We start from the raw sequence: 26863 nt of genomic DNA on the forward strand, positions 1-26863 counted from the left end.
AAATCATATATATATATATATATAATATGATTCGAAACTAGGATTATATTAATGATTTCTTAGTATCATTAATTCCTTACCATTAAGGTATCGTAAACGTTTGCTTTCTTTTTAAAAACTGGAGTTAATTGAAATAATTTTTTGTAAAAATATAATAATAATACTAATAATAATAAAAGATTAATAATACAGGAAGCTTATAAGCTAGCTGTGGTTGATCTCGTGGCCATATCTATATATATATATATATATATATATATATGTATATAGCTGCGTCCTCGATAAGTTTCAAAGTAAGTTACCTTTAATTCAAGACATAAGACAACTCCTAAATAAGTTTTAAAGCTGGCATGCTAGGAAAATTATACCAATCGATACGCGCATTTAATTGCACAATAAGCAGTCTCCAAAAATCTATATGGAAGTATAACCCTCATTTCTATTCCCCATGCCTCCTAGACTGTCATAGTGGCAAAACCCACCAGTCTCTAATGTTTTGTACTATTGTATTTAGGTTAAACTACTTTGTGCTCAGTTTTTTGAAGGTAATGAAGTTCTATTTGCAAGAAAAAAAAAGTATTCAATATCAGATTCAATGATTCTGTATGCACTGAACCATAATATATATTGGACAAAAGCTCTGTTTTTTTTCTCTCTCTCTCCCTAATCAAGCTTGCATAATTATAACTAAGAAGTTTTAAATTACAGAATTGTCATCAGGAGGGTTCTTGCCACTATCAATAAGTACAATACTAGAAGGTAAAATAGCTATTGGTATGTGACCAATCACTCCATTGGTTGGGGCCCATTGCGCCACATAATGTGCAAATCGATTTTGAGATCGATCTATTTTTTTAAAACACCATCATCTAACCGCAATTGCTTCTGCTACTACTGGAGTTGTTGTGCTAATTTATTTCTTCTGTCTATATTTCAATTGTACTTCCTTCAGAATCACGACTTACTGCAGAGGCCAAAGAGGAAGATGTCCTGACTGCTGCATCAAAATTAATGCTTACAATGTTGAGATAAGGATTTTGCCATAGTTGTAGTTGCTTTTCTTCCAGCTTCATTGGCCAAGCAGATAGATATTCTTGATAAAGGAAACCAAATGATCTGTAGCTTTCTTTAGAGATAAAGCTGTTTGATTATGGACTATATCATTTCTCTTTCTCTAAGTGAAATCCAATATCAAAACTGCAAATAGTTGGAAAGTGTGCACTTCTTGAGAGTTTAATCCCAATTTTAGCTCCGGATTAAGAATGAAAGATATTTAATCCTGCATTGTAACAATTGCTAAGGAAGAGAGATTTAGTGGCCACTTGCTTTGGCTCCACAAGATTCTTGATACAATCAAGAAAAGATAAAGTAGTGTTTCCTCTTTCTCATTACACAAAGGGCAAGTAAAGGAAGGCATAGATGGTATGAAGCTCTTTAGTCTTCCCTTGGTTGGAATTAAATCCCATAGAATTTTCCACAAAAGGAGTTTACGACGATCATGAATTTTTAGTTTCCAAATCTTCTCTATTGCAAAATTAGAAAAGCTTACTTGAAGAGCATAACCGATATTTGCTGCCAAATGGTAAGCTATTTTGACAGTGAATTTCTCACTTTGAGTTTTAATCCATATACTGCAATCTTCTCTAAAGTTTGAACGAGGCAATGGTATTTTTAGTATCTCTCTAAAAATGGAGATGCTCTTGCTGCCTTTCCAAGCTTAGACATGACATGACTAATATATATATATATATATATATATAGAAAATACTCTAGTCACAAAATGATTACATAAAAACAATCTTATAAACTGACATGACTTGATGTGATTCAGTTAGTCTTATTATAAAATAGATCTAACTGATCAGATGAAACAATATCAATTTGTAAGATTATTATTATTTAATTTCTTTATAGATATAGCAGTCCTCTAAAAAACCAATCAATATATTGTACGTAGGAATGCTGTCCTAATATTTCAGTACTCAATCATTTTATTTCGTTAACTCTTCACCATAGCTAGGGAAAAAAAAGTTAGCGACCTTTAATTATTTAGTTACTGCCAGATCTTGAGCTTTCAATATATATAATCATATAAATATATATTGCTTTTTGGTTAGGATCTAATTAAGATCAGATGATGGTGCAGTATCGACGACGTACGTACTTCGATCAAGTAATCAAGGTTATACTCACAATGACAATTAGCTTGTATATATTTACAATTTAATGATTATATAATTATCATATGAATATTTCTTTTTTTTGTTTGACAAGTGGAAGTCGGTTCAGTGTATTTCGGCAGAAAAAGTGGAGAGGTTTCAGCATCTTGATTTGGAAGTTGCAGATGTTCCTGCGATCCAATTGGTTGGAATTTTCAACATCTCCATGCATGAGCTGGTAGGGACAATATGACTGGAAAACTATGTATGGTATAGAATCTAGATCTTTGGCGATAAACGAGGGGAATATTACCTTTTGATCGTACATGATGAGCTTAATTCTAGAGATGCGACAATATTCTCTGGGAAATTCGATCCCTACAAAATTTTCTTGGCGAAAGGTGACATCTAGTTTGTAATTAACCAGCAAGTGGGATATTGGAGTAAATGGACCTGGTATATGTAAAGCATCTTCCTCTCAAATATTCTCTGTCTAGCTGGAATCTTGATCATGTAGAAGTATTATGTTGGGATTATATGATTATTCAATCTTCACATATATTGAGATCATCAGGTCATACTAATTAATTAATCAAGCTACGGATAATTCCTTGGACGGGAACAAATTATGGCGTTACTGCTAGCTAGCTAGTGATTACATTTCATTACTTGGATGGATCCATCTTTAATTTGAGAGAATCAGAGATCCTTGCAGGAATCTCTCTCTCTCTCTCTCTTTTGTTTTAAGCAAGTAAGCATATTATAGATGAACTAAAAGATAACAAGATATAAGGTTCGATGGGGTGGGAGTCCCCCACAATTTTTTCAAAATCAATAGATACAACACGAGAAATAACAAAAGAGGGATATGGAGCCAAAAATTTAGCTCCCACCCATTTCCCGCAAGGGGAAGCTCCTTGAAGCGGTTTTTACATAGTCTGATGAACAGACTATAATAATACAGCTAAAAGCCGTAGTGAAGAGATGTGTACTACATTTTGTTGGTTTGGACTGGCTGAAAGAGACATTCACAACCACTTCAACTTGATCATTGGTTAGGAAAAGCAGGAACATAGGGTAGTAGCAATCAAAAATTGTGTTGAATTGCCGGTGAAAGACCACCACTGGCTGTGGCGGTGCGTGCAACTCACACGCCACTCTAGGAGTGTAAGTGTAGTTCGGATCTAGAAGATCCGATGTTGCTGGTCCCAAGGGTGCCGCATGTGGCGGCATCAGGCTCTACAAGGCGCTGCACTTCTGAGCTGTTTTCTTCTGCCTTCTAGTAGATCAGTGGTTGGAAAGTCTGATGGTGGGGGTGCGTGTCTGTCTGAGGATGCCAGAAGACAGTAGATCGACATATTTCGGTGTTATGGACAAAAAACTAAAGGAAAAAAAAATAAGAAGACAACCTGAAACGGAAAACAGGTCCGGCAAAGGGGGAGGAGCGTAGGTGGAGCTGAAGCTCCAACCCTTGCCCTTTGCCCAGAGGAATCCCTGTGGAGAGAGGCTTTTATAGCTGGAGAGAGAGAGAGAGAGAGAGAGAGAGAGAGAGAGAGAGAGAGAGAGAGAGAGAGAGAGAGAGAGAGGCTTTTATCTCCCAGCAGGAATCTAATCTCTATATATATAATTTTCAAACATTTTATTTGATAATATGATCATCATTAAGCCACATATACGTACTTAATTCTCCCAATTAATTTTATTGCAATCATTTAAAAAGTTTTGATTCCTTACAAATATTAGTAATTATGTTTTTTTTAAACAACCCTTCGATTTCCATTGTTTTACATAAATTAAGACCCTTCGATTATTCCACTTTTGAAAAAAACATTTTGATTTCGACTTCATTCATAGGTACTATTAGGGCTGGGCTCCGACTCCGACAAGAGTCGGAGCCAAATTGGAGCTCCGACATAAGATCGGAGCTCGACGTGCGCTCGACGTGGAGCTCGAGCGGAACTCTTTCAGAGAGGTTCGCTCGACTTCCGCTCGACATGTCGATCGAGCCAATGTTCAATACAACGTGTGCTCGACTTGCGCTTGACACCTCGCTCGAGCGCAAGTGTACAGTAAAAAAAATTTCGGAGTCGGAGCGGAAGTCGGACGGAGTCGAAATTTTCAGAATTTTGCACACCCCTAGATACTATATATATAATTCAAGATTTTTGTTTTTCTTGTATCCAGCCCACTGGAGTAGTCGGCCAGCTAGCTAGTGATCTTAATTGATGGAACATGTTTGTTGTCATCCATAAAGACCATGTAATTAATGAAGACGATCGAGTTGTCTTTTGTTTAAGAAAAATTCTATTTACAATCTTCATTTAAGGATTGTATGTACAAGCCCTTCATTAAATAGAAAAAAATTACCATTTCGATAAGGATATTATTATAATTTTAAAAAAATTTAAAGATAAAATTAACTAGACTTACAATATAATCTCCATTTGAAGACTGTATATAGCATTGCTCTTTCTCATCCATTCATTTTATTTTTTAAGAAAAACTGAATTGTATTCATATTCACTCAAAAGTCACTACATTGTACGACTTATCTTTATAAATCAAACAATTAATCGAGATAGGTCCCTCTTCCATCCAATATTTTTCACTATCAATGTGTAATGCTATTTTTGCCAAATGATGTGCCACCTCATTTCCTTCTCTATGGGTGAAGCCAACAAACCACGCGTCACTGGTGCTCAACTTCTACTTTAAATCCTCTATGAGCTGTCCAAACCTGGAATCATCACTTCCCACCTTCTTAACTGCATCTACTACCTCTTTAGCATCCCCTTCAAACCATACATCCCAGAAATCCAAATCTTTGCACATCTTTGTAGTCTCCCACAATGCAGTACACTCAGCTACAAAAGGCGAATTGACACCCCTTCTATTTGCACACTTAGCAGCTACCAGATCACCATTACAATCTCTAATGATTACACCTACCCCCATTACCTGCATTGGTTCGTTCAGTGTAGCATCAAAATTTGCCTTGTATCTCCATCCCTATGGTTTCTTCCAACCCACACCTCTCACAGCAATGCAATAGACTTCCCCCCTTCTCTTTAGTTGCACTTTGAAAATCATGATGATCCGCGAGAGCTATCTGTATAACCTTAGCAGGATATAAGAATTTGTTTTCAAAGACAAATTTATTTCTTCTATGCCATATGTTCTTCATAATCACCACCATCTTCTCTATATTTTATTTAGTAAACTTCCTATACATCTCAACCCATAACTGTGGAAAATCTAGCCCCAAGACCTCCACTTCTTTGCTGGACTCCCATCTTCAGCCCGTACATCTGAAGTTGCTGGACAGTTCCATAAAGCATGGATAATTGTTTCATCGTCCAGCTGACACATAGGACATTTAGGTTGCGTTTGGGTACCCAAACTAGGCCTTAGGCTCCTCAACAATACTTTTCTTCCACAAATTATGTTTGGTAGGGAGAATGTTGTTTGTTGTTTTCCACAAAAATATGTTTTGCTATCCTAGATACCTCCAGCCTCCAAATTTGTTTCCATAGTTTTTCCTCTTTTCCTGCATAAGAAGACTCCCCATTCACTCTCCCCCTTTCTTGTTGTTCCATATAATAGGCACTCTTATCAAAGAACCTCTCATTGCTCATAGGATGTCATATCAGTCTATCACTTTCCCCCAATCAACTTATAGGCATAGTTGTTATCAAGTTTGCCTCTTCTTCATAAAAAATCTACCTACCTAGGTCATCATTCCGTTTTTTCTCCTTTTCATCGATCAACTCAGACTCTGGCATCAGTTTTCAAGATCCTAACTTGGGATTGGACACAACAAGTCGTTTGTTTTGACAACCATTTTTGTCCCCATATTTTAATGGACTCCCCATTTCCTACCCTCCATACAAGACCCCTTCTCAATACATACAACGTTGACCACACACTCCTTCAATGAAAGAAGGAGACTTCCCAAGTTGAGCCTCCAATAGCTGGGAGTTCTTGAAATACTTCTCTTTAAAAACTTTTGCAACAAAGGACTGAAGATCTTTTAGCATCCTCCAACCCTGCTTGGCAAGCATTGCCCTATTAAAATCTTCAATCTGTTTGAAGCCCATACCCCCTTTGATTTCATCAATCTAAGTCTATCCCATCTCCACCAATGAATCCCTTTTTCTTTCTTATATTGAGACCACCAAAACCTTGAGAACATTGCTTCAAGTTTAGAACAAAATCTTTGTGGCAGCTTGAAAACACCCCTTGTGTATGTGGGAATGGCTTGTGAAACAGCCTTTATCAACACTTCCTTCCCAGCCCTAGAGAGAAAACCATTTTTCCAATTTTGCATTTTAACCACACTCTCTCCTTAATACTCCTTAGTGCATTGTATTTTGACCTGCCTACTACCGCAGGAAGTCCTAAATACTTCTCATATCTATCAAATAAAACTGCCCCAGCTTCTTTAAATATTTCATCTCTCACATTCTCTTTTGTATTGGAACTAAATAAAATGGAGGTCTTATGCTTATTCAACATTTGTCCAGAGGCTTTTTCATAGCAATCAAGTATTGAGTATATACTGGCCCATTCTTCTTTTTTTTAGCTCTATTGAATATTATACAATCATTCACAAACAAGAGATGGTTAACCTTCAAACCCCCCTACTGTTGCAGTCCCCTTTATCACCCCTTCTTTCTCAACATTCAGAAATAATTGACTTAGACCTTCTGCACATATTATGAACAGGTATGGGGAAAGGGGATCCCCTTGTCTTAAACCCTTGATGGAACAATGACCTTACTAGGCTTTCCATTTACCAACACTGAATAGCTCACAGATGTAACACGTTTCATAATCAAACCAATCAGCCTTTCACCAAAGCCTAATCTTCTCGTCATTGCTTTCAACAAAGCCCAATCCACCCTATCATAAGCCTTTGACATGTCTAATTTAATTGTCATAGTCCCAGTTTTTCCTTTTTGTTTGGTTTGTATCAAATGTAACACTTCAAAGGCCACCATTATATTATCAGTAATGAGCCTACTAAGAATAAAAGCACTTTGATTTCGGGATATAATTTGATGCAGCACCTTCTTTACTCTGTTTGCTAACACCTTAGAGATTAGCTTATACAACACATTGCATAGGCTAATTGGCCTGAAATCCGTCACAGATTCAAGTGTCTTCACCCTTGGTATCATAGCAATATGAGTATGGTTTAAGCCTTTTATCAGATCTCCTCCATGAGGGAACTCCAGGCCAACCAGGCAAGTCTCCCTTCCCACAGTTCCCTAATGATTTTGGTAAAAACCTACCCCAAAACCATCGGGAGGGGATTTTAATGCAGACATCTACTTTAGAGCCCTCTCCAAATCTTCAACTTTAAAATCCAGATCTAGTCCCATTTTCATCTCATTTGTGATCTTTGGTTTAGTTACTAACACACATTTATCTATCTCAGTAGTAGAGGGTTGAGATGATGAATAAATTTCTGTGAAATACCCCCAGAAAGCTTCTTCAATTTCTCCATTTTCCTTAAGTTGTTGACCCTGTGCATTAACTACCATTTTGATAGTATTCTTCTTTCTTCTCTAATTTGCACACGCATGGAAGAACTTTATATTACGATCACCATCCTGCAGCCAGTGTCTCTTTGCCCTCTATTTCCACCATAGATAATCCGGTTCTAGTAAGGAGCTTAACTCCCCACTTAGTTTCTTGATCTCTTCTGTCTGCTCTGACCCCTTTATCTCTTTTAAATTCTTTAACATTTCAGACTTCACCTTGATAGCTGCCCCTTGTTTTTATTAAATCTTTTGACCATGTACGTAGTTCCTATCTACTTCCATTAAGTTGCTGTTGGATTCTATTCAGGTGTCCCCTTATAGTAGTTGGTCTTTTCCATACCCTTTCCACTATTTTTCCACAATCCCCCTCCTTATCCCAACTCATTTCATATCTAAACTTTCTCCTCATGTTTCTTTTTTCAACCCCACCCCTTGAGCAAGATAGCAAGATAGTCATATGATCAGAGCACTATGCCACTATTGTCTTTACCTCCACCTCAGAAAAGCCTGCCAACCATCCCTTGCTTGCCACATCACGATCCAACATTTCCTTAATAAAAGTTTCATCCCCATGCCCATTGCTCCATGTATATTTATTTGTTCCTCTTCCAACCTAGATCAATCAATCCTCCATTCTCTAATGCACACCTAAATAACTCCATCTGTCCCTCCTTTCTTTCTCTACCTCCATACCTTTCATCTTGAGATACTATCTCATTAAAGTCACCAACCACACACCATCTCATCTCAAAAGGGGGTTTGATGGATAATAATAGCTCCCATGAGACATTCCTCCTCGTTGAATCTGAATTTCTATAAAAACCTGTCAATAACCACTTGGATGCCCCACTGTTACTCTTCACCCACACATTTATATGCCATTGTGAATAATTCCACAGCTCTACCTCATCCTTAATTTTCCATAATATAATCTGCCCCCCCCCCCCCCCACTCATGTCTCTCGGTTCTACCACCATGCACCCCTCAAATCTCAATCTTCTTTGTAAATCTCCTACTCTGATGGATCTCAATTTTTTCTCCATGAGAAATACAATGTTAGGTTGCTTATCCCTCGCTAACCTGCAAAGGACCTGATTTGTCCGAGGGTTTCCAAGCCTCCAGCAGTTCCAACTAAGGATCTTCATTGCCCCTGGTGGGGTTGTCCAGTAGTAAAGTCCGTACTACCACCTCCATTTCTCAATTTCTTAACACCCACACTTTTTTCTTCCCCCACACATCCATACAATAAACTCCTTTTTTTAACAGATAGCTAACTAGGGGGGTTTTGAATCTTACCTTATTCTTTGGCTCTTTTTTCCCACTTTCTTTTGTGATCTCACATGGGTACCATGGGTTCCACCCCTAGTAGTTCCCCTTCTTTTCCATACACACTCCCATCCACAACCACCATAAGCTCTACCTCCACCTCCTCATTTTCACCCCCCGATCCTTTCTGCATAGTTTGTTTGGCACCATCCTCTCCATCACTGCCATTCCCCACTTGTACTACATCCACCCCCATACATTGCTCCCTATTTGTATAAGCTTTTTCTTGAACACTCATCTCTTCCTCATCACCTACATCCCCCTTCCCCCTCCCTACAGATCTGTCCTCCCCATCTACCTTTCTTTGGCCCTCCATTTCATCACCAATTTTTCCCACTCCCTTCACTTCCCTTCCCAACACCCTCCATCCTTCAGTACTATAAGAGGTCTCAATGTCATCAGCCCCACCACTCTTGCATTCATTATCCTTCCACTGTCTTCCTCTTCTCTCTCCAGACCGTAAGCCATTATAAGATTTTCTTCTAGAAAGTGGTTCTGCTTGTAGCCATGCACCAAATTGGGAATTCGCCACACTCATACTTTCACTCTTCAAAGCACCCTCATCATATCCTGTATCATCATGGAGAATTCTTCCACATTTGAAGCACATTCTTAGCAGTTTCTCATACTTTAAATTCATCCAAACACCTTTTCCATTTACTTTAATCATTCAACCTCTAGCCACAACCTTCGTTAGGGGAATTTTAACTTGGGCTCTTAGAAACTTTCCCTAACCAACACCATCTACTGGGACATCTGCCTCCACTAGTCTCCCTATCGATTCACCAATCTGACTCCCTTTACCATTCGTCATACATACCATAGACATATTATGGATCTGAACCCAGAATACCTCCCTGTCAAATTTCCACTGGTTTGGTTGAGAATAACCATAGAACAGGTAGAGAGCAAATGAGTGGTTATCAAATAGCCAAGGCCTCCCATCCATCACTCGCATTTTATCCGTTTGACTCCCATCCATCACTCGCATTTTATCCGTTTGATTCCTGAAGGTTATCACAAATGCATTCTCTCCAACTTCTTAAAACACAGCAGGCTTGCTCACCTGCCAAATTTTTTCCATTGTAGAGGATATAACCTCCACACCAATTCCCCTATCCATACAGATTTTTCTAATTACACTTCAGTCACCCTTTTCCCAAACTTATTCTTCACATCCATCTTCAATATCTAACACCTCAATCTCTTCTTCCGTTAATCTAAGATTCTTCCATAGCTCTTCCAACCTCACCATCCCTCCTCTAGAATTTCCTTCCATAGCCAGTAGCTCAAGAAGACTTGCCCTTCAGGGAAGGTCAAGGGTAACTACCCACACTACCTCTATTATCTTAGAGAGAAATAGAGAGGAGACTCGTCATGGACGTGTCTTTCTTGGTTAAATCCTCTTTCCCTCATCCATTCAAATTGATAGTACTATAGAGGGAAATTTGGATAATCAGAAGATCTTTAATGTACAAGGGATGAATGCTAGCCGTTGGTTCAAATACATTAATGATCCATATATGTCCACGATGCACGAAGTTGAAGAACATTAATATTATTACATTTGAGGCTTTAGATGAGATATAAAATTCTTATACGATCTCATTTCATCTTATCTCATCTTATTCCCAAACATAATCTAAATACAAAATTTTCAAACTAATCATTACAACTTTTTCAAAATTTCAAATAAAAAATAAAAAAATAATTCCAACCTTTTGAAGTCTCCAAAATTTTGAATATTATTATTATTCACAAAATTTTCATCTCATCTCACTCTCCAAACAAGCACCCCTAAATATTAAAGTACTCTCGGTTTCATATATTACGCATACATTGAAGGGTTTATACATGCAGACAATACAGTGTGTGTGAGAGAGAGAAAGAGATCACATCCATGCATGCATACATGCTCATGTTGTACAAAACTATTTTCCAAGGCATTATATATATAGTGTGGTATATTTAATTCTAACGTAAGTGGGCGGGAATGATACATAATTAAACCGGTTGGCTTACAAATTGATGGTCACACCTCTAGCACCATTGACATATGGAGATGGTGTAATGTCCTGCGCATAGGATGATGTATTCCAACCATGCTTTGTAGGGTCATATTTTTCTCCATCACCCCAAAGAGCATAAGCCTCCTCTCCATGCACAGCGTCATCTCCAATTGCCAGTTCCTCATCCGGCATCCTCAATGGGATGAACAACCTTATGGCCAGAAGAATTAGGGTCGTGGACACTAAGTTCCAACCGGCCACAAACAAGGCTGCAACCAGTTGCTTGAGGAATTGCTTTCCACCATTTCCGCCATAGAATGCGCCCCTTGTGTTGCTTACTGGGAGTATGAGTGCACAAAGCTCTGGCTCTGCGAAAAGCCCAGTGAGAAGCCCTCCCAATAGCCCAGCCACTGCGTGCGTGTGAAATACACCTAAAGTGTCGTCCACCTAATCATAAATAATCATAAAATTAGTAGAGAGACCATATATATATACATATATATTATTAAATGTGTTAGCTAGCTATACATTTGATTCAAAAGATTATTTATTTTTATATATATACACACACACATATTTATTTGGGAATGGAGGTTTCGAATTTCAGACTTCTATTTTAAATGTTGAGAGTTATATCAATCAGGTTACAGACTTCTGACAATTCAAAAGAAATTATCTAAAAGGGTTGGATTAGTAATATTTATGTATAGATATCATAATCTTTCCACAAATTAAAGAACTCCATTAATATATTATATAATGATAGAATATTAACTTAATCATGTATACTTTTTTGACTTATGGACCAATATTTAAATTATTTTTTATGGAAAAATATAAAAGGGAAACGGATCTTCTTTATGTTCTGCTTTTCGATCTTTCTTTTGATTTAAATTAGGGTACCAGATCGGGATGATTAGACCAAAAAGAAAAAGAAAGGATTATTACCATTGAATTGTGTGCAATATACCATTATGGTCATGATCAGTTCATCATCACCTAATCCTAAAGGATAAGATCAGAATGAAGAAAATGTGGTTATCAATTATTTCATAGTTGAAAAAGATTGATGCATGGTCGTATAATAATTAGACTGCTGACTATCATGACTACTAGAATTTAGAATGTTTGTATATTGAAGAAAGAAGGAGAAAAAAAAGAAAACATATATATAATAGAGAGGAAGAACACCCAAGACAAAAAGTCAAAGTTTTAAAAGACAACACAAGTACTGGAATTTATTTGGATCCAACGGCTGATCTCATGATATTATTGGAGATCATAAAAGGCCTTTTCGATTGAATCCTGAAATAAAATAAAATAAAAATGACCTCCAAATTAAAGGTCCATGTTTATTTATTTATTTATTATTATTATTTTATCTATCTTTTAACATTCTTCATGTAACTTGATTAATTTGTGGGTTAAAAAAGAAAAAACCCAACTAACTTCTAAGATATATTATAAATAGTCATGAATTTATAATAGTTCTGAATTATATTAGATTGAATATTCATGCATATATATATATATATATATATGTAGATGGGAGAGCAACTCAAAATGTGAACATATTAATACTACTGTCTAAAATCTCATTTCATCTCATCTTATCATTACAATTTTTTTAATTTTTTATATAAAATATAATAAATAATTTAATTTTTTTAAATCTTAAAATAATAATAATATTCTAACAATCAATTTATCTAAAATCATCTCATTTCATATAATCTTACTATTCAAACAAAGCGGACTAATTAAGTCGTTGAAAATGATTGACTGGTTTTATATATAATGACATATATAGAGTTGTCTACCATTATTGCAATGGGACCATATAGCGAAGATAAAAAGGTAATTAGAAAGAAAGATGATAAAGGAACGTCGAGAAAAGGACAAAAGTGAGACAAGAATATTTAGTACTGAAATTACTATTTTAGATGGAAAAACAAAGACGCCTACTGTGGATGCATGTGGCATTAACAACTTCTCCAACCAAAAAGATAATATCAATTAAGCCATCTATACATATATATATATATTATATATATATATATATTACCCTTAAGATCGTAACAAATCCCTCCCATCCCAACTACTAAAATTGAAAAGACCAGGACCCTGATCAGAAAAGTCCGTACGTCGGTAAGACACGATGCGCGCGCGCACCTTCAAGCAAATAATTAATTATTATCCAAATAATTTTCCGAAAGAGAAGCTGATCATCAATGGTAATGGTTACGTAATTCAATAATATGTTTTGTTAAAAGTTAAATAAGATATTATTATAATATTATTTTTATTTTAATATTTAAAAAAATTAAATTATGTATTATATTTTATATAAAAATTTAAAAAAATTATAATAATTATATAAAATAAAATGAGATGAGATATTTTAATTTTATATAACCAAATCGTCCTAATTCCACCTCAAATTTTAGAGAATGAATATTCCTATAGTCTTCGCCTAGTGATACCATGTGGACCCTAAAAGTCGAACCAGGCCACATAATATATATAGACTTATTTGGGCTTTCGACGTTATCTTTCAAAAGCCATCGTACGTGTAATTGAAATATATGATCTTCATTTCAATATATATTTATATATATATATATATATACATTTGAATTTATGAAATTAACCACATCATGAAATTACCTGCATGCTTCATCATGTTACAGACTTAAATATTAATTAATACAACCTTAGTTAACCAACCAATTAATGCATAATTTCACAAGATTATATTAATTGATAGAGGCAAAATTAGAGTACTGCTAGCTAGTGGTGGGAACAAGCTTCCACTTCTGTCGGCTATGACCTAATACCGCATGTAAAACGCTACGTACCTTTTGTAGCAAAGTAGACTTTTTGTGAAGGATCATCATGGACACCCATGGAATGCTACCAGAAAGAATCCCCATCACTATAGCCGCCCACGATTGTACCAACCCTGCGCGCAACGTCACCATTAATATTCATCGATCATAATTAATTAATTAATTAATATATAACTAAAAAAGATTAAAAAAAAAAAATCCTTCAAATTTTTATTTGAAATTGAGGAATTCAAATGAAAAAAAAATACCTAAAATAAGTAATACAATAGTCATATTTTAATTTAATTAATACTATCCGAATATTTATACAAAAATAAATATAATGTAAGACTCGTTTGCATGTCTAGCTATATATAGGTTAGAGTTGATGGACAATTTTTTTTTCTTTTCATCGAACTGGCGGGACCACATTAATGCCACTGAGAAAGTCATCTTTGGGGGGCTTATGAATATAGAAAAATATATATTGGCCACACGTGTGTACCTGCTCCTGGAGTAATGCACACTAGTCCGGTCATCATCCCTTGAACAGCACCTATCACCGAAGGCTTCCCGAAGAAGACGACGTCCAGAGACGTCCAGACAAGAAGACTCGTCGCCGCACATATGTTTGTGTTTAACACTGCTATTGAAGCGTCAATGTTTGCTGCGTATGGTGCTCCACCATTGAAACCTGACCATCCCATCCACAGCAGCCCCGCACCGGCAAGCATAAGCAAGACGTTGTTGGGAGGAAACCTCTCCCTGTCACTCTTTAGCCTCGGGCCAACCTATATATAGTACCATATAGTCCACTTCAAAGATTCATATATACCAATAAAACTGATGTAACCAAAGAGAAAAGAAGAGAGAAATTTGGTTGGTTGGTGAAAGGTTTTTTTAAAATATAAATTGGTGAAAGGTTAATGAAATAGATATAGTACCCAATAAGCGGCAGTGAAACCGGCGATTCCTGAGGAAAGATGGATGACATAGCCGCCGGAGTAATCTATGACACCCCAGTGATACAAAAAGCCACCACCCCAAAGACTAAAGGCTCCGACGGTGTAGGAGAACACAAGCCAAAGAGGGACAAACGCCATCCACGCCTTGATGTTCATGCGCCCCAGAACAGACCCAGCAAGTAAAATCATGGTAATGGCGGCGAAAGTGAATTGGAAGTAAACGAGCGAGGCCATCGGATAAAAGGGCTCAACGGTCTCCTCACGGCCACCTTCAGTAGTGTGCTTACTCTCGGGGACTCTGGCCTGGTGGACGAGGAACTTTTGGCCAAGAGCGGGTGCGCCCTTTCCCCAGAAGGGGAGGAGTTCGTCACCGAAGGCCATGCGGTAGCAGACGAGGACCCAGCAGATAAGCACAGCGGCGAAGGCGTAGAGAGCCATGAAGGCCGAGTTTACTGCCCATTTCTTCTTGACAATGCTGGCATAGAGGATGACCAGGCCCGGCATGCTCTGGAGGCCTACGAGAGTCGACGCCGTCATTTGCCATGCGTTGTCGCCCTTGTTTAGCCATAGTGGCACGGCTGGACTGACAGCTCCGTAGGCCGGTGTGGTGTTCATGTGGCTGATCTAGCCGATCGGGGTAATTAAGCTACGTACGAGTTCGAGGTTTGGTTCTTCAGCCACCGCAAATATATATATATATAGAAATTAAGCTCTCTCCTAGAAATTAAGCTTTCTCCTCCCTAGCTAGCCGGTCCCTTTGTAGTTGGGGGTGAGAGAGAGAGAGGGAGAGAGAGAGATTGATGTATATTAATGCTCGATGCAGAGTCCGTCGACGGTCTTTTGTTGACTGCGTGATGGAATTAAATTCTTGGGAGACTTCGTGTGAAAATTCAGTTGCTTTTTACATATGGCGGCTATAGTGAGAAAACTTAACCAAAAAAGACAAAAAAGAAAAGAGGGATTTCGGAAGCGTTGGATATATATATATATATATATATATATATATATATATATGTATATATATTAATTTCCAACAAAAAAAAAACAAACATTTGGTTTTTTCCACCTGTCCAACGTGAAATCGTTGTGTAGTTGCGTTTGGTAGGTGGCCCGCCCCCGCTGCCCCGCTCGGCTTCCGCCCCGCCCCGCATAGAGAGGGTATAGCGGGGGCGGGGGGCGGGATGACCCCAGCGGGGCCCCGCCCACGCCCCCGCCCCACATTAAAAAAAAAATTTTATTTATATATATTAAATAAATATATTGTATATAGATATACACAATTTATAAAAGACTTAAAATTATATTCAAGTCATTGGATTGTTTTGGCCTCCTAGGCCAATCTTTATATAGGAGGCCAAGGCAATACAATAGTCATCCTTAAGCAATGTGGGACTTACTACTAAGTCCCACATTGCTTAAGGATGACTATTGTATTGCCTTGGCCTCCTATATAAAGATTGGCCTAGGAGGCCAAATCAATCCAAAATCTAACTCTAATGAGTTTATATTTTTTTATATTTATAAATTTTAATTTATTATTTAAAATATATTATAATTTTGGTCTAAAAAAATATTTTTAGACTAAAAAATTTTTTTTTTTAACATAATGGCGGGGGGCGGGGCGGGTGGGGGTTTTTCCCCCGCCCCCCGGCACCGGGGCGGGGGACCCCGCCCCGCCTCCCGGGGACGGGGGGCGGTGGGGAAATCCCCAACCCCGCATGGTGCGGGGCGGGGTGCGGGGAAGGGCACCCCCCGCCTCGCACCATGCGGGTAGCAGCCCTATGGTAGATGACTCGAGGTACGGAACCGTGTGGGTTGGGATCGCACATGCTTGTACGGATTCTTTATCCATGGCTTTTGGGGCTAACTCATGCTAGCTTTGACTGCCAACATTTTTGGTCCATTTTTTCCCCTCCTCTCGCGACAATTCCTTCTATTTTAAGAAGCAAGTACTTATCTAGCTCCTCGAGTATTTTTATTTTTATTTCTTTTTTTATAGCAATCTCCTTAATTGAGTATTTAATGTTGTTCATAAGTGACAATTACGGTAGGCTGACTTTATATAAATATCTCTCTTTCACTTGAAATTGAATCTTTTTTCAATAAGAGTGATGCTATATATTGTACCTACATCTCATTTTCATCATAGTACATAAAATTAATGTGATACTTTTCTCATCCCACATTTGGTTTGGAGCTGATCAGTGGTCATTATAAGATCACTTGAACTTAACATGCATGCAGTTCCGAATCCCTACTTTTAAGTTATGCAGATCAGATCATGACTACACGAGTTGAGGAGTTACTGCAACATTTATATCGGAACATGTCATATATGATCATATAGATCAATGTAATTATTCAAGTAGTAGATTTGCAATTGTTTGGAAGTCAGGGAGATGGGCCTCGAAACACGGAGAACGCTGGTAGATAATAGATGCTACGCGAATAAGGATGCTTGCTGTTAAACCCCATATGAGGAAACAACCTTTCTCACATTGGAAATCAAATAGATGTAGAATGTACTTCCTACCCATCCACTCCTTTGCTTCACATCTATGATTATCTTCCTACAAAACATTATAAGAAAATTAAGCATATTGAGAGACTTTCAAAAAGCAAGTCTAATTCATTTCTGCCTTCTTTGCTGAGCAAAGTTTTGTGACGACCCATGTGATATACAAAGTGCCAATTTATATATAACCATCATTTTTAGATGTTTAATTAGAAATTATTTGCTATTTATTTATTTATCTGATATCATTTAATGTTATAAAAAAAATGTCTGTGCAAGTTGTCTCGCCAGCCGGGAAGCTTACCAAACAACCGTTTGGTTTATCAGACACTAGTTATTTTCATGCGCTTTTGTTCTTATTCACTCGGATTGTTATCTTATTTTAAACATTTTAAGAGAATGCAAGTTGAAAGTGCATTAAATTCTAATATAAAATGCTTGAAAACATGATATGGTGATGTCAAATGAAATGATAACAACTCAAAAAGTGATGGATATTATTTATCATGTCAATAAGAATGGTTGATATGGGGGTTGAGTTTGGTGGGGAGCATATATGGAACACAAAACATGACACCACACCCCGGCCGGCAGTCTCTTTCCTTGGTCGTATATAAGATGCTTTTCACAGAGTTAGGAGAAGTATTTCTATTCAAATGTCTTCAGCCCTTTTCTTTTGTGAATAGGTGAAGAATTCCTCTAACCCCCGCTTTATAGAAAAAACGGAAAGAGAGCCGCACAAAAATTTCTCCTTTTTCATTGTATTTCAAGGCCAAAGAATCAAGGGTAAGGGGGCAGGTCACCATCATGTGTTGCAAAAATGTGAGACATGGATGTACTTGGACTTTGCGTTCAAATGTTTGGTAGAGTTTTTTTCCTGATGATCATTTGCCGATCGATTATCCTTTTGTGTTTATCTATTTGATAACAAGAGTTCATAAATAAACCCCAAAACCAATCTAGATCAAGTAATTAGAGCTCAAGATTAAATGGGTTAAGAAGTAAAAACCTTGAGAAACATCTCCAACGGAACATCGAAAATATTATCAACTTCATCTGTATTGAGTGAAGGCCTGAAATTTCCTTTCCTAGCAAGTAGGCCTACCACAGGGACAACCTTGTGTAGGTGCTGCATGCGTGATCATCAAGTGACATAACAAAACATGATATTCAGCTAATTTAAAACAAGATATGAAATGGAAAATCATCAAATATGATATGAACCACACATGCAGCTAGCACCTGAGAAATAAAAGGCTCTAAAGTGGCAGCAACTCGAACCAGATTAGGTTCCAATCCTATCTCTTCCATGGCTTCTCTTAATGCAGTAGCCGAGTCATCTGCATCTCCTTTCTCAAATTTCCCACCAGGCAAAGCTACATCCCCTGTTTGTCACATGGAAACATACATCGCATCAATTCATGCACTCCTTAATCGTTTCAATACTTTTTCTGTGCCAACAGGCGCTAAAGGTCCACACACACATGACACACACACACACACACACATATATATATATATATATATATCTACATATGTGGTGTATATCTACCTGGGTAAGAGGACAGTTTCATGGATCTCTTGGTGAGAATAACTCGTAATTCACCTTCTTCGCCTTCAAAGAGACAAATCAGAACCGCCGCTCTTCTCTCCGTCCAATTGACACAAGGAGACCGATCATTTTTGACAGCCACAGACTTAACAACTGATCCAAAATCCGACCTAATACTACAATATTGATCCTTCTGATCTACTTTATCATTTTTTAGTCTTGGTAACTGAAACTGCTGTGCAAGTCTTTGGAATAGTTGGCTTCCAGAAATCTCTTCACCAAGCTGGCACAGCTGAGATGCGAGATAAGCCATCTAATTAATGGAGTACGTTCTTGGCAAGCCATGCACATTTTCTATATAAAGAAAAAATTATAAAGCTGGGCCAGGGGACCAATATTGTGGCATGCAGATTATACATATATATATATATATATATATATATATATATATATATCGCTGGAAATCCTTTGCCTCCCACCCCATCATCAATAAATTAAGCATATTCATAAGAACCTAAGCATATCATGAGAATGGATTTTCAAGGGCACAAAGATGACAAAGAAGGGGATTTCACCGATTGTCGACTGATATGCATTGTGCGAGTTGGGTCGAAGTGTCGGCTAATATGTATTGTGCAAGTTGGGTCGAAGTATATATGCCATCGCATAAGGAACTTCCCAGATGCCCCGGCCCAACTTTTCTTATCCCTCCCAAGTGAAATTCGATCCTCCCCCCACCCACCCAAATTAGAAACGAGCTTTGTTCCTTATTATCTCGTACATTACATACCGTACTTCTTTTATTATTATTATTATTATTTTTTTAAAATTTTTTAATTGTATTCTTCTTAAAACAATTGAATTATTCTACTTATCATTTATATATCACATATTTAATAAGAGAAAAAAATATTATATGGACATGATGAATATAATTTTTCATTATTAATTTGTAAAGTAAAGTGACGAAAACACGTATACCTTAATATATCATAGAATTTATATAAATCTTCCCCCCTCCTTTAAAGAAAACTAAAAAAAGAACTAGCTCACATAATACGTACACAAGAATTTTAATAGAAAATCACGTTTTTCTCTAAAAGAAAATATAAACATATTTAGGGTTTTGCTAAGACTTCTTTTAGTACCAATTAAGTCTATATATATATATATATATATATATATATATATATATATAAATCTACAATTCTATTCATAATATAAACTTTGGCCCCAAAAAAATTATGACATAAAAATTCTTTAATCCATAGATAATATATATGTATATGACTTTCCTACATATTTCTTTTTAGTCTCTTTTTCAATTATTCTCTCACTGTTCTCTACCAACAGCTTCTCTCTTTTTTTCAGCAACTTATACCACTTTGAATTAAGCTGGTAATTAACGGTGATCTCTATATTGAAGATGGAATCCATTGCATGTGTAAATACATGATAATAGTACTCAAGTAATTTTTGTGATAAGTATGTTGATAATATTTTTTGTATCTTGAATTATTTTATATTATTATAAATAAATAAAAAGGATACGAGTATTTTAAATCAGTCGGTATCGGCCCTCCCAAAGATATAATCTGGCCTTCAATATATATAATGTACGTACACCCTATTAATTTGATAATCATAATATTTATGATCCTCTTGATATGAATTAATAATATTTAATGGTCCATTAATATGCAATAATTTGAATTATCGCTGCAAGATAGTTTTTGTGGCTCTTCTTTCATGACCACTTTGCTGCTATAAGAAATTGACGAAAATATTAGTTTACGGCGAAATTATTTAATTTTTGTGACGGTCTGAATTTGCAGTAGTGTTCATGAAATTCTTATAAAAGTCCTGAGGATGCAGTAGTACCGTGTTAGCACAATTATTAATTGTACTGCTATTCCATCACATGCACTGCTGTGGCATCATGCATATAGAAGGTAGCTTCTGCGCTCCCATCGGCAGGTACACCCATTAAAAAATAAAATATCCTGTTGTGGGCCTCAGATTCCTCTGTCCTACGCCTACCACTACCAACACCAAAGCCACCAAATTTACGGGAAGTCACGTTATAATTAAGAGTAATTTATATTTACTATATGATTATTTTTAATTTTTAATTTTTTTATTTTAAATTTAAGATATACGTGATTTAGATGATATCACATTATATGTGTAAAATAATTGTTTTTAACAGTAACTTCTATCTATATTTATTCTATAATTAATATTGATATCATAAAAATAACCAAAAAAAAAAAAAAAAAAAAACTAGAGAGAAAGCATGAAAATACCCAATATCATGAGCTTTTTTTTTTTTTTTTTTTCCCGATATTTGTAATTTCGGCCTTGAGGTGACGATGTATACTAGTACAAGTAATTTGGCTGTGCTTTATAATGCATGGGGCCCCGATGGCCTTATATTTCATGGTCTTTATCCGATCAGACAAGCTAATCCCAGTCGCATGCATATGTCATCGACAGATGATGATAGAGTACTGCATGCATATATGCGGTTTGCTTTATCACCCGGAATCATTTCGAGGAAACCGGCTGGCATTTTATTAAATTGCATACATCAAATTATGAAATCATGTGAAATCGCGTTTATTCTTAAAAAGTAGAGGTTATGAAAAACTATAGATTTAATTCTCTATATTTTATCTTAAAAATCCTCTTAACGTATGGTTCAAACTCTTCCTTAATAAATAAGTCTAATAATTAGTGTGATATTTAATTAAATAAAATGATGTGATATAATCATTTTATACACTTCATTTTATATATCATGAAAGCGGCCTGCGTGCATTTTTTGGTACCATCGTGTCGACTCATGATCATATTTTGCCGTTGTTGATATGGGCTTTTAATTAGTTGTTGGGGTGTTTTCTATTTTTTGAAAAGTTTTAGGGGGCATTTTTTTTTTCAAGTCGAAAATTAAGGGGCTTTGTTGTGATTTTTTTAGTAGTTTGGGTGGTAATTGCGGAGACTTTTAGTTTAGGGACTGAGAGTAATAAATTGGATCGTATATATATAATTTGAGACGATTTTTCTATTTTCCCTAAATATTTATAAGAGAAATTTTATTTACAATTTTGAGTAGAAGAATGCTTGTTCAGTCCCATTGACGAATGAGGATAAAAGGAGAAAAAAATCATTTTAAGAAGCATATTATTGTAATTTTTTTTTAAATATAATTGTATGTGCTTGTATGAGCAATCCCTATTTGGGAACTGTATATTAGAGCTAAGCTCCAACTCCGATGGACCTCCGACTCTGAAGTCGGAGGAACGATTACGGAGCCAAATTGTTCCTCCAACTCTGACTCCTACTCCGAACTGGAGTCGGAGTCTGACTTTGAATGGAGGTCGGAACTCCGACCTCCGATCGGAACTCCGAATGAAGGTTGGAACTCCGACATCCATTCCGAGTCGGACCGTTAGTTCCGACCTCCGTTTGGAGTCAGACCGTTTGTTTCTCTGCATTTCTTACAGATCGAGTTGTACGTCGACTTAGGGTGTTTGTTTTGTGTATATAGGAAGTTTTGGAGACAAATTAAAATGCCTTTGGGGTGCCAGTACTACCATATATATCAAAAGTTATAATGATTAGTTTGAAAAAATTGTAATGATTAGTTTGAAAATTTTGTATTTGAATTATGTTTGGAAATAAGATAGGATGAGATCAGATAATAATTTTGTGTCTCAGAGACCCCAAACAAGCCCTTAGAGATCCAATCTTTAAACACGAGACAAAGAAAGTTGCAGCAGTCACCAGAGAATGAAGCAAACATTAAAAAGATGCTGAAGTTGGCATGTGTATTTGGACGGATGAATCAATTGGGACGGCAAAATTATATGGTGGGGAATATATAATAAATTACTTGTTAATATTTTGTATTGTTGAAGTCGAAGGACAAGCTTATGTTGGTGGTCCATTTAATATATACAAAATAAAAGAAAAAAGAAAAGCTGATGGTGACCGATATGCCTTTAATTTCTCATGTGGGGTCTTTAAACTTTAGTCAGGTGTCACTGGGGTGATTATTTTATGCCTATCAAAGGTAGTACATCGAGCTAATTAATTTGGATTAACTTCATCACTAGATCAGATACATGTATGTAAATGCGTGTGAATAATATTCATGCATGTATGTATATATAGAGAAGAATGATGGTACGAATCTGTATAATTTGATTAATTTCATTTGGATAATAAATTGTAAATGTTTGAGAGAGGATGGAAAAGTACTAATAGAATAAAGAGTACTTATCCCACGTCTTTGCTCTGGATATAACTACATAAATATGCTCAGCAAAGCCCAAGTCCAAATCCAACTCTGACTCCGACTCCTTATTCGGAGCCATTCCGCACTCCGACTCCGTTTTCCGACCACTCGGACTCCAGAGTCGGAATCAGAATCGGATCAGATGTCGGCGGAGTCGGAAATCTCGAAATTTTACACAACCCTAATTTATGTAAACTAACTCTATTTATAAACTTGTGGGTCTGATTTTATTTCTCGTATTGGGTCAATTAGGGATATAAATCGGTCAGTCCGGTCCAGGAGGTAAATCGATCGGTCGGTCCCATCCATACATGTTTTATATTTACTTGCAACTTATGTATTTTACAAAAATTTATCTAATAACTTTGATTAGATCATAGATGTAGATGTTAGTAATTAGTTAATGATGAATTGGTGATAGGTTAGTTAATTACAATTTACAATAATATTTGTAATTGCATTATATTTACTTACAACTTAATTAGGTATTTTACAAAAAAATTATATAATAGCTTTAATTAGATCATAGATGTAGATGTTAGTAATTAGTTAATATTGAATTGGTGATAGGTTAGTTAATTGATATCATACATTAGTTAATTACAATTTACAATAATATTTGTAATTGCTTTATATTTACTTACAACTTAGGTATTTTACAAAACATTTATCTAATAACTTTAATTAGATCATAGATGTATATGTTAGTAATTAGTTAATAGTGAATTGGTGATATTTAATTGATAATTTACATTAGTTAATTAATAGAATATTAATCTATAATTACATATTTAAAATTTTATATTGTTAGTGGTAATAGGTTAGATGAAAATTATATCATTATTATATAAAATAATATATATAAATATATTTAAAAATTAAAAATATATATTTTCCTAATTAGTCGGTCCGGTCCGTTCCAGGAAAATCCCATCCTGGGATTGGACCTAAAACTAAAAAATGGAATTTCTTAGACTGAGACCAACCGGTCCCAACTTTTGGCCAATTCGATTGGTCTAGTCGGTTTCCCCAGTCCGATCCCGGGGTGGGGTTGGTTCGATCTAGGATGGACTGAAAATTGAAAAAATAGAATTTCTTAGATCGAGACCGACCGGTCCCAACTTTGGGCCAGTTCGATTCAGACCGAACCGGTTGGTCTGGTAGATTTCTCCGATCCGGACAGAAAAAACTTACAACTCTAGGATCAATTTATTAAGGGAAAGACCAACCGAATAATGAGGTAGAATACTAAAATATAATTAAAATAATTAAATTTATCTATTCTCATAAGTTTAGGAATTTAGAAGAATGTTAATTTGAGAAGATTTTGTTTAGTTAATTTGTGCAAAACTTCTTTGTAAGTACTATCTTGGAAAGCAATCTTTATATATGGTTATTTTTTTTTTGGGCTAAGATTAATTTAGCGATGATTTTCTTCTATGATTATTAACGTATGAAAATGATACAATATTATGAATTATATAATTTAAAAGCCTTGATCAATATTAATTATAAATAATCATAAAGCTTGTTAAGAGGTGGCTTGAATCTAGTTGAAATAGTGTCTGTGTATGTTCGCTCGAGCGGAGGTTCTTCAGCTCGAGCGAAATGCAAGTCCGAGAGTTCGTTCAACATCGCTCGACATTCAGCTAGAGCGAAATGCAAGTTCGAGAGTTCGCTTGACATTGTTCGAATGTTCGCTTGAGCGAAATGGCAAATATCTACGTTCGCTCGACACCCGCTCGAGAGTTTGCTCGAGCCAATGTTCTCAGAAGTGAATGTACACTGTTTTCTATAAATATCAAACGGCGCCTCTTACTTTGAATTTTTAATTTTCATTTTGTGTGTTTTTACAAGAGTGATTTTAGAGAGAATTGAGAGCTAAGTAAGATAACTTCTTTGTGAAATAAGTTTTGTATTATTCTCATGTATTCCATCTTTATTTATAGTGAAACCTATGATACCGACCCCACCAGTAGACGTAGGCTCACTTTGAGCTGAACCACTTAAATCCTGGTGTTTTCTGTGTGTGATTGTCAGTATTTTCTTTAGCTGATTTCCGCTGCTATACTTCAAAATAGTCTTTGATATACCATTATTTCCTACAAAGCTAAACATAATAATGAACATATATGATAATTTATAATATATACAAACAGCAGGTACTACTTGATGGTCAGAGTTGTGCATGATTAATTCACATAGATTCCGACTTTCAAGATGATTAAAAACTATATACCACCAAAGTATTATGAAAAAGCTTATTAAAAAACAAAAGAGTACTTATACGCGGGCGGGAACAAAAGCAGTGAATCAACGTCCAAATAATTGGAATAAAAAAAGGAAAATTGGTAATATTATAACTCAATCATTGAATTAATACCGCGGGATAATTCACAGAAACACATGACAAAGATTAATTTTGGATCCTTGGAATAATTTTTACAGTTAATTAATAATTATAACCAAGAAATATGGCCTACTGAAAATTAATCTTCAGAAACGTGAATTTTTTAAATGTTGGAAAGTCATTTGATGGCCTATATATGCCTGGAAATGTCGTCTACTATAAAAGCATTGATCTCTGTCAAAGAAAAAAAAAAAGCGTTCAATATATAATAATAATCAAGCATATATAGATCATTGTTATAAGTTTCATGATAAAAAAGATAAAAATCCAAGAGTTCTAGCCGACCATGCATTAATCAATATTATAACAACATTAATATATAGTTGTTTCACATAATTTTTAAACATGAACAATTATCTATATATAATATATGATAAATCAGATATAATCTTATTGAATGGAAGCCACAAGACTAGCACTGCATGACCACAAATTACAAACTACCGTGTATATATGTATATTATATATTTGAAGAAATTACATTTTTCACTTACAAACTACCACAAATTTTTAATTTTGCATCTTAATTACAAAAGGCTTCATCAATTCACACCGTGTTAATTGTGTAAATAAAAAAAAACAAAGAAAGTTATTGTAAGGATTAATTATCTTTGTTATATAGTTTGGGGTACAAAAAATATTATATGTGGTAGTTTGTGCCTGGTGAATGAAAATTGTAACTATATGTTAAGATAATATTATATATATATATATGTTTACGACATGATTTATGCCTTAAACTTTTAGGATAAATAGTAATTTCATATGACATTAGAGTAGGATGTTGTGAAAAATAGTGTAAGGAAAGTAGGATAAAGTAAGAAAACAATCACACAATACAAAGATTTACATGGTTTGGCAATGTGCCTATGTCTACGAAACTGCAAAAGATTTTATTCTCTTGAGGAATGACAAAATACACTTCAGGGTGAAAATACGCTGTTCCAGACTGTTCATACTATTCATAATTACATGTTTATAAGGTTGTATGGTGGAAACCTTAATTTTACAATGATGGGGTTATTTGCTCGAGTGATTTCTCTGTCTAATATTCGTTAGAGCGACATGTCGAGCGAACTCTCTATTTATGCTTCGATTGAGCGATCTGTCACGTGAAGATCGAGTAAACTTTTTGTCTGATGATTCTCAAATCACAAACAGGGTAAAAACAACATTTCTTGGTGAACCCCCTACAAGGCTTGTCCATGTTCACTCTAGCTTAGGCCCACCGGCCCAAAGCTCATTGAAATATC

General features: G+C 35.8%; 2 protein-coding genes across 2 annotated transcripts; both read right to left on the minus strand.

Moving 5' to 3' along the window:
* Positions 1–10952: 10952 nt before the first annotated feature.
* Positions 10953–15729, minus strand: LOC121264621 (ammonium transporter 2-like). Its single transcript, XM_041167888.1, has 4 exons — positions 14813–15729; positions 14374–14659; positions 13899–14002; positions 10953–11487 (listed from the first exon to the last, which is right to left on the minus strand). Exons 1-4 carry the CDS (start codon positions 15446–15448, stop codon positions 11050–11052), a joined length of 1464 nt encoding a protein of 487 aa, XP_041023822.1. The 5' UTR covers positions 15449–15729; the 3' UTR covers positions 10953–11049.
* A 1458-nt stretch (positions 15730–17187) lies between these two features.
* Positions 17188–19213, minus strand: LOC121265926 (nudix hydrolase 15, mitochondrial-like). The gene is made up of 4 exons (XM_041169585.1): positions 18901–19213; positions 18591–18733; positions 18358–18477; positions 17188–17403 (listed from the first exon to the last, which is right to left on the minus strand). The coding sequence occupies exons 1-4, from the start codon at positions 19211–19213 to the stop codon at positions 17191–17193; spliced, it is 789 nt and encodes a 262-aa protein (XP_041025519.1). The 3' UTR covers positions 17188–17190.
* Between the last annotated feature and the right edge of the window lie 7650 nt (positions 19214–26863).

This window comes from Juglans microcarpa x Juglans regia, chromosome 5D (genome assembly GCF_004785595.1).
Source record: "Juglans microcarpa x Juglans regia isolate MS1-56 chromosome 5D, Jm3101_v1.0, whole genome shotgun sequence".
In the NCBI taxonomy this organism is placed as follows: Eukaryota; Viridiplantae; Streptophyta; class Magnoliopsida; order Fagales; family Juglandaceae; genus Juglans; species Juglans microcarpa x Juglans regia.

Coding starts and splice junctions, on each gene's coding strand:
- LOC121264621 (XM_041167888.1), bottom strand. CDS start 15,448: ATGAACACCACACCGGCCTACGGAGCTGTCAGTCCAGCCGTGCCACTA. Junction 14,660..14,812: donor GTTTCACTGCCGCTTATTGG/GTACTATATCTA, acceptor TACTATATATAG/GTTGGCCCGAGGCTAAAGAG. Junction 14,003..14,373: donor GTGCATTACTCCAGGAGCAG/GTACACACGTGT, acceptor CGTTGCGCGCAG/GGTTGGTACAATCGTGGGCG.
- LOC121265926 (XM_041169585.1), bottom strand. CDS start 19,213: ATGGCTTATCTCGCATCTCAGCTGTGCCAGCTTGGTGAAGAGATTTCT. Junction 18,734..18,900: donor GAAACTGTCCTCTTACCCAG/GTAGATATACAC, acceptor TGTGACAAACAG/GGGATGTAGCTTTGCCTGGT. Junction 17,404..18,357: donor CGTTGGAGATGTTTCTCAAG/GTTTTTACTTCT, acceptor AATGTTTTGTAG/GAAGATAATCATAGATGTGA.